The 8,033-nt window shown below is 58.9% G+C and overlaps 1 protein-coding gene across 1 annotated transcript; it reads right to left on the bottom strand.

Moving 5' to 3' along the window:
- Positions 1–3,836: 3,836 nt before the first annotated feature.
- Positions 3,837–7,992, bottom strand: LOC139801781 (pineapple eye protein-like). The gene is made up of 10 exons (XM_071756445.1): positions 7,339–7,992; positions 7,114–7,215; positions 6,690–6,784; positions 6,496–6,600; positions 6,245–6,369; positions 5,991–6,153; positions 5,798–5,904; positions 5,483–5,593; positions 5,214–5,332; positions 3,837–5,053 (listed from the first exon to the last, which is right to left on the bottom strand). Exons 2-10 carry the CDS (start codon positions 7,133–7,135, stop codon positions 3,837–3,839), a joined length of 2,064 nt encoding a protein of 687 aa, XP_071612546.1. The 5' UTR covers positions 7,136–7,215; positions 7,339–7,992.
- Between the last annotated feature and the right edge of the window lie 41 nt (positions 7,993–8,033).

Genomic DNA, 8,033 nt, shown 5'->3' with positions numbered 1-8,033 from the left:
GGCCAGGGGAAGCGTCTCTGAGTGATTGTCCCCGGGACCTGCTCTGTCCCTGCCCAGCTGAGGGGCAGGGCTCTCAAAGTCTTGGAGAAGAGGGGACACTGCAGGCAGGGGGGTCCCAGTAGCTGCCCCCTGCCCAGCCTGGCTCCCGCTTGCCGAGGGAAGGAGGATCCCTGCCCCGGGGTGGTTGGGGAGCTCCGGCTTCCCCCTCTGCCGCTCTCGGCCCCACGCTGAGTGTCCCCACAGCCCCTCTGCCGGGCTGCGGGAGGGACACTTTGCTCTCACCTCGCTCTGTGCTCGCAGACATGGTGCACGTCAGCGTTGAGCGTCGGGAGAATAACTCTTCTAGAAGCGCTGAGCTATCTCCAAGAAGTGCTCCTCTGGTCACTGTGAGGGAGAAGCAAGAGGCGGGTGAGCTCGTGGCACCGACCCAGAGCCCCTCCGTGTGGGGTCCCCCTTCTCCCCTGGCAGCCCCGCAACAGCCCCGTCCCTCCCGTGTGCTCTCCTCACCTCACCAGGTCGCACTGACACCTGTCCTGAGCCCAGTGTCCTTTAATAGGTGGCTTGGCCCTGTGGGTCACAATGGCTTCTGTGACATCAGCACCTGTGCACCCCAGACACGGGCAGGTCACCTCTGTCATTGGTGTCTGTGTTTTGGGCCCGATGTCATGAAGAGGAGCGATCTTGCCCCCGTACGGGCCAGGGAGTCTGGAGTGGCTGCCGCTCTCAAGTCCTGGGAAGCTTCAGGAGGCTCCTGATGTCAGGTCGCTGACAGAGCTGGGGCTGCTGTCTCAGAAGAGAGGGAGCTGTGGGATGCCCCTCCTGATGCCTGGGTGGGGTTGCTTCTCTCGGCCCTCAGTGCTGGGGCCGAGCTGTAGGGATGTTGGACCCAATGTCACGAACGGGAGTGATCTCGCACCTGCATGGGCCCAGGGGGACTGGACTGGCCACCTCCAGGTGTAAAAAATTGCACCATTCAATCTGATCCCAATAACTAATTTGCCCTCAGAATATGAAGCTAGACCCATCATGTAAGCAGAATGTGTTCTGATTCTAATTGGTCCTGTAGAGCAATTGATAAAATGTCTAACGGATACAAGAGCATCAATTTCAATAGCAGGACAACAGGAATGGTGAGAAGCTGGGCGTACAACCTAAGTGGCAAAGCGTTAAGATCACCAGAGGAAATGGAGCCAGTGCTATTCGCCAAACTGTTTGTTTGTGGATCCTGTGTGAGATGTGTACATCATCCATTTGTTTTGCTATTAAAGAACACAGTGACGATATTTTAAGCTTTGATGTTTTGAACAGCCAAACCTGGCACCTACTGGACAGCTGTGCAGGGTCCTTTGGTTTCAAACATTGACACGAACCGTGACAGAAATCAGGAAGCTGCAGTCCATGCAACGGCTGCGCTCCCCGATTCAAAAATTACTTCTGTCCCACGCTATCCTATTTCTGTCACTGCACAAATGGAAATTTCTGTAGTAATAGAAGAATCAGAAAAATGACCTATCTCTAGAACTTTGCGGTTCCTTTGCAAGCAGCTGCATACCCATGGATGGCAGAGCTAGGTACAAAAGGGGTACTCCTTATGGTCCCCTTACAGGAAAAAGGAAGGAAAATTTGCCTTCACTTGGGAAGGTGTACATAAGACCTTTCGGAAACTCCCACAGGGATATAAACATTTTCCTACAACTGCTCATGCTGCACTTGCTGAAGTCTTGCAAGCAGTCACTGTCCCACAAGTTGTGAAACTAAATCAGTACATCGATGATACTGTAACTGAGGGATCTTCCCCTGAAATGGTGGGGAAAGTAGCAGCAGCGTGTTCCATCCTACTACAGCAGAATGGAGTTTTCCAGAGCATAATGCTTGTTGCAGTGATTTCAGACTGGCTTGGATGGACCGAAGAGATCCATATTATTCAGTCCAAAGGATTTAAAAGAGACAGAACAGAGCTATTCCAAATTGGGAAGAGAACTCTTGTTTCTGCTCCGAGCAGTTAAACAAGTTGAGCCACTTAAGGGGTAACCCAACCAGCAAAACCCTGCCAACGCTTTAGTTTTCCCTTTCCAGGAGCGATACTGGGAATGATACCAACACATCCCTCCTCAAGACCAGGTTAGCCATTGCAGAATTGTTTGGCCTTTTCACGTGAGCCATCATCACCAGCATAAACCAGATGAATTATTTAACACATTGACAAGTGCAACTCACAAGGTAGAGATCCTCACTCCTTTTATTGATGCTAATCAGTACAGACAAGAGCTTTCAGCTTTCCTATCTCAGCAGTGTGTTTCCCCAGTCACTGGCTTGCCATTTAAGCTCTGGTTTAGCTGAAAAAAGTAACAAGGAATTCTCAGTGGGAGAAACTTGCACAAGCCTCTCAGTTGCTTACCACTCATCTCTACCAATGTAGAGATACTCTAGCAGACCTGAGCTTCCCATCCTTCTGCAAGAGAAGGGCTTTTTCTGCAAAAGTCTCTGAAGGAGGACTGGCTAGGGTTACCCTGCTGTGGAGTTTTTTTCCTCTCAAGGGCATCTGAGGGGACTGAAGCCCTCAGGATCTGGTGCTGACTCGACACTCCTGAGCCTTAAAAGAGGGAATTCCTCAGCTGGGGCTGGTAGCTTCTATAAAGAAAGATTTCTTGGCTTAAAATGCAAGAAGGAAGCCTTCAGTGGGGGCGGCGGCCATCTTGTTGGGGAACGGGAACTGGGCTACGTGGGACACCTTCGGGCTACCACACAAACATCGGGCAGGGGCTGAAGCTGATGAGCCGGATGGCTGTGGAAGGCCGGCAGAGGACGTAGCTCATCCTCGCAGCGTGGGCCGGGGAAACACGGCAGCCCCGAGCTCGGCCCCGCTCTGGCTCAGGCAAGGTGCTGGAGCCGCTCCCCGGAGCACCGCTTCACCTCAGGAGCCACGGCCTCAGCGAGGCGCTTTCCCGCTCTTTCTGCCCTGAGGCTCATGGCGCCGTGCCGGGTCTCCCTCGGCCTCGATCTCCTTCTCCTGCTGCCGGCGGCCGGTGAGTGCGGGGCTGCGGGGCGGGGGGCGCCGGTGCTGGCAGCAGGGGAGCCCGGGCATCGAGGCGGTTTGCCGGCTCCGGCAGCCACTTGCGAGGCGGCTCGGGGGGCTCCTGCCGGCAGGAGCCGGGGCCGAAGCTGCGTTCCCCCGGGAGGCCCTGCCGAAGCGCCCGCCGTGGGGCAGCCCCAGCCGAGGCTTTGCTTTAGTCGTCCCAGCGGCGATGCCTGCCTCTTGCCCTCGCCGGGGCGAAGGCCATCGCTACGCCCTGGGTTTGTGGTCTGTAGGGCTGCGGCCACAAGGGCCAGGCGGGATGGGCGGGCGCACACCCGGTTGTCGGGGAGACGGGCGGTGGCACTGATGAGGCCGAGCCGGGCCATGCCCCAGGGGCAGGGGCAGACTCTCCTGGGCCTGAGGGTGAGCGTGAACTTCCCCGAGGAAAGTGAGCACAGTCTGGGGCCAGAGGCGCCCGAAGCACACGGGCAGAGCGCTGCGCAGGCGGTCAAGGCCAGCCTGCAAGGCGGGAAGTCCAGGGAAGGGGCAGCCAAGCCCCGGGGAGAAGCCATGCTCTGGACAGAGGCCCTTAATGCTGCCCCTGGACAAAGGGAGTGGCGGAGGAGGAAGCAAAGACATGACCGTGGAACCTGCCAGTGCAGAGGTTAACAGCTATAACAACAGCTTTAATAATAGATGGCACATGTCATGTCTTTCATTGCCTTGGCCGCTGTACAGATTTGTGGGATGTCCCCGTTGGTGCCGTGTTGGGGTTGCTGCTCCCAGCCCTCTGTGCTACTTTGCAGCTCCGGCCAAGGTGTCATCTGTGCCTGCTGTATGGTCTTTGGGCTCGACGTTGCAAACGTGAGCGATCTCGCACCCGCACGGGCCCAGTCCTGGAGCGGTGGCCGCTGTTGCCTGCTGTGGAGCTGCGGGAGGCCCCTGCTGCCGTCTGGCTGGGGGAGCTGCTCTCGGCCCTTGGTGCTGCTCTGCGGCTCCTGCCACGGCGTTGTCTGGGCTGGCTGTCAGGAGTTTGAGCCCGACGTCCCGATCGGGAGCGATCTTGCAGCCGTAGAGACCCAGAACGCGTGGAGCGGCGGCCGCTCTGGAGCACTCGAGATGGGCTGGAGGCCTCTGATGCTACCTGGCTGGGGGAGCTGCTCTCGCTGCTGTCAGCCTGCGGTGCTGCTGAGTGCCTCCTGTCACGGCGTTGTCTGGGCCGGGTGTAGGGATTTTGGGCGCGACGTCGCGAACGAGAGCGATCTCGCACCCGCATGGGCCCCGTAGGAGTGGAGCGGCGGCCGCTCTCGAGCGCTGGGGAGCTGCGGGAGGCCCCTGCAGCCTCCTGGCTTGGGGAGCTGCTCTCAGCCCTTGGTGCTGCTGTGCGGCTCCTGCTACGGCGTTGTCTGGGCTGGCTGTCAGGAGTTTGAGCCCGACGTCCCGATCGGGAGCGATCTTGCACCCGTACAGACCCAGAATACCTAGAGTGGCGGCCGCTCTGGAGCACTCGAGATGGGCTGGAGGCCTCTGATGCTGCCTGGCCTGGGGAGCTGCTCTCGCTGCTGTCTGCCTGTGGTGCTGCTGAGTGCCTCCTGTCACGGCGTTGTCTGGGCCGGGTGTAGGGATTTTGGGCCCGACGTCGAGAACGAGAGCGATCTCGCACCCGCATGGGCCCTGTGGGAGTGGAGCGGCGGCCACTCTCGAGCGCTGTGGAGCTGTGGGAGGCCCCTGCTGCCTCCTGGCTTGGGGAGCTGCAGGAGGCCCCCCCCTCCTCCTGGCTTGGGGTGATGCTGGAGGCGCCTGCTTCCTCCTGGCGTGGGGAGATGCTGGAGGCCCTCCCCTCCTCCTGGCTTGGCGTGATGCTGGAGGCGCCTGCTTCCTCCTGGCTTGGGGAGATGCTGGAGGCCCTCCCCTCCTCCTGGCTTGGCGTGATGCTGGAGGCCCCTGCTGCCTCCTGGCCTGGGGAGCTGCGGGAGGCCCCCCCCTCCTCCTGGCTTGGGGAGCTGGAGCCACCAAGCACCGCGGTGACGCTGGATGCTGTAAGGGGAAGCAGGAAAGTCAAGGGAATGGTCCCTCAAGCCTGAGTCAGGGCAGCCCAGAGTGGGGCCCCCAGCCCTCCCGAAGCACAAAGGCTCTGCCAAGCCCAGCCTGGGCCCTGCCTTTGCCCAGGGGGGCACCCGGCTGCTTTGCCACTTACCAATGCTGGGGCCAGCACAGCCGGCGCACTGCCAGCTGGTTGTGCTGTCCCCCAAACTGGAGCAGGCTCTGTGGGTGCCCTCGGCAGCACAGGAGCAGCACAGGAGCAGTTGCCAGGGCCTGGGGAAGCAAATGGATTGATGACTGTGAGGACAAAGTGGCTGTAGCACAGGATTGTCCAGCATAGCTCTTGTTCTTTGTCCTTCTGCTTCCTGTCCTTGGTGAGACAGATCCCGTGCAGAGCCCCAGGGTGCAGCTTGGGCAACTTACCCCTCTTCCTCCACCTGCTCCCTGCCTCCTGGGCAAAGGCACTCCCTGGCATCACAGTGGCTGTGCCTCTCCTCTGATGCTGGAGAAGGATCTGTGATCCACGATGGCAGACTAATGGAGAAAGCAAAATTGATGAGTCCCTGCTGCCCCAGCATAGACCAGATTCAGGGCATCCCTTCTCTTCCCTGCTGCCCTCTTTCCCAGTCCTCCAGGAAGCTGAAGCCCAGACTCAGGGGACAGTGGATGGCCAGGACTGCTGGGACAGCCCCTGGAACACCACAGTGAGACTTTTGAGCTGTGCAGAAGGACACCAACCTTAATGGGATCAGGATTCCCATAACCAGCATTACCACAATGAAGACATTCCTTTCTCTGCAGGCCGGGCACACAAAACACACAATACCAGCGTGTATAGCGTTCTCCTGTAGGAGAAGCAGAAGGAGACTGAGTGAGGCCCTGGAGCTGCAGAGAGACTGCTGTGCTGCCCAGGTGAGGGAATGGCTCCTACTTGGATGCAGCTCCTGTGGAACCAGGCAGTTCTGCATGCTGGGCACACCATGGTGCTGTAGGAGAGTCTGTCTCCCACGGGCTCCATGCAGATGACGCAGCTGGTGTTGTCCCCGGGGGCCACATCCAGTGCCACCTGTGGGCGGTGGTCCCAGCAGAAGGACCTGGGGAAAAGAGGAAAGGGATGGGCGGTGAGCAGTGCTGGGTTCTTCTTCCTGGGAGGAAGGGAACAAGGGAGCAAGGGAGCAGAGATACCTGAATGGAGGAATGAACTGGGTGATGCATTCACCCTCCATGGCACAGGGGAGATGGAAGCTGCGGTCGCACCCACTCTCACGGCAGGTGATGCTGGCCCCGCTCTCACTGCAGACAAAGCAGCGCTGGAAAGAGCACAGCAGCCCCCATCAGCGGCAGCCTCAGGCCTGGGATTTCTTTCCTGGGGTTTGCGCTAAGCTTTTCTAAGCATTTCCTGGCACAAATCTCCCTGGTTTTTGTTAGGTTCTCACCTTCTGTGCTGCTTCCTCAATTACACTTCGAATATTTTCAATGGGAAAATCCCATCGTCGATGTCCTGTCTGAATGCCGTGCTCGAAGAGGCCGTTGGCAAGCAGCTGCAGAAGGGAGAAGACAAGGAGCTGTTGAGGGGAGCGAGGCAGGGACTGCCTGTTGGAACGCCAGAGGGAGCCCCAGGGTAACTCACCAGGCAATAGGTATGGCCACAGATCCCGTGTGCCTCCAGCATGGGACCACAGATGTAGGGGCTGCTGCTCTCTGCCCGGCCACACAGCGCGCACACTGGAGGGGAGAGAGCAAATGTCACCGGGAATGAGCAGCTCTGAGGGGCCAGGGGAAGCGTCTCTGAGTGATTGTCCCCGGGACCTGCTCTGTCCCTGCCCAGCTGAGGGGCAGGGCTCTCAAAGTCTTGGAGAAGAGGGGACACTGCAGGCAGGGGGGTCCCAGTAGCTGCCCCCCTGCCCAGCCTGGCTCCCGCTTGCCGAGGGAAGGAGGATCCCTGCCCCGGGGTGGTTGGGGAGCTCCGGCTTCCCCCTCTGCCGCTCTCGGCCCCACGCTGAGTGTCCCCACAGCCCCTCTGCCGGGCTGCGGGAGGGACACTTTGCTCTCACCTCGCTCTGTGCTCGCAGACATGGTGCACGTCAGCGTTGAGCGTCGGGAGAATAACTCTTCTAGAAGCGCTGAGCTATCTCCAAGAAGTGCTCCTCTGGTCACTGTGAGGGAGAAGCAAGAGGCGGGTGAGCTCGTGGCACCGACCCAGAGCCCCTCCGTGTGGGGTCCCCCTTCTCCCCTGGCAGCCCCGCAACAGCCCCGTCCCTCCCGTGTGCTCTCCTCACCTCACCAGGTCGCACTGACACCTGTCCTGAGCCCAGTGTCCTTTAATAGGTGGCTTGGCCCTGTGGGTCACAATGGCTTCTGTGACATCAGCACCTGTGCACCCCAGACACGGGCAGGTCACCTCTGTCATTGGTGTCTGTGTTTTGGGCCCGATGTCATGAAGAGGAGCGATCTTGCCCCCGTACGGGCCAGGGAGTCTGGAGTGGCTGCCGCTCTCAAGTCCTGGGAAGCTTCAGGAGGCTCCTGATGTCAGGTCGCTGACAGAGCTGGGGCTGCTGTCTCAGAAGAGAGGGAGCTGTGGGATGCCCCTCCTGATGCCTGGGTGGGGTTGCTTCTCTCGGCCCTCAGTGCTGGGGCCGAGCTGTAGGGATGTTGGACCCAATGTCACGAACGGGAGTGATCTCGCACCTGCATGGGCCCAGGGGGACTGGACTGGCCACCTCCAGGTGTAAAAAATTGCACCATTCAATCTGATCCCAATAACTAATTTGCCCTCAGAATATGAAGCTAGACCCATCATGTAAGCAGAATGTGTTCTGATTCTAATTGGTCCTGTAGAGCAATTGATAAAATGTCTAACGGATACAAGAGCATCAATTTCAATAGCAGGACAACAGGAATGGTGAGAAGCTGGGCGTACAACCTAAGTGGCAAAGCGTTAAGATCACCAGAGGAAATGGAGCCAGTGCTATTA

Source organism: Heliangelus exortis, chromosome 12, assembly GCF_036169615.1.
Source record: "Heliangelus exortis chromosome 12, bHelExo1.hap1, whole genome shotgun sequence".
Taxonomy (NCBI): domain Eukaryota; kingdom Metazoa; phylum Chordata; class Aves; order Apodiformes; family Trochilidae; genus Heliangelus; species Heliangelus exortis.
Note: the sequence above shows the minus strand (reverse complement) of the source record. Positions and strands in the feature narration are given on the sequence as shown.

Coding starts and splice junctions, on each gene's coding strand:
- LOC139801781 (XM_071756445.1), bottom strand. CDS start 7,135: ATGTCTGCGAGCACAGAGCGAG. Junction 5,594..5,797: donor GGAATCCTGATCCCATTAAG/GTTGGTGTCCTT, acceptor TTTCTCCATTAG/TCTGCCATCGTGGATCACAG. Junction 5,054..5,213: donor CTGTGCTGGCCCCAGCATTG/GTAAGTGGCAAA, acceptor TTCCCCTTACAG/CATCCAGCGTCACCGCGGTG.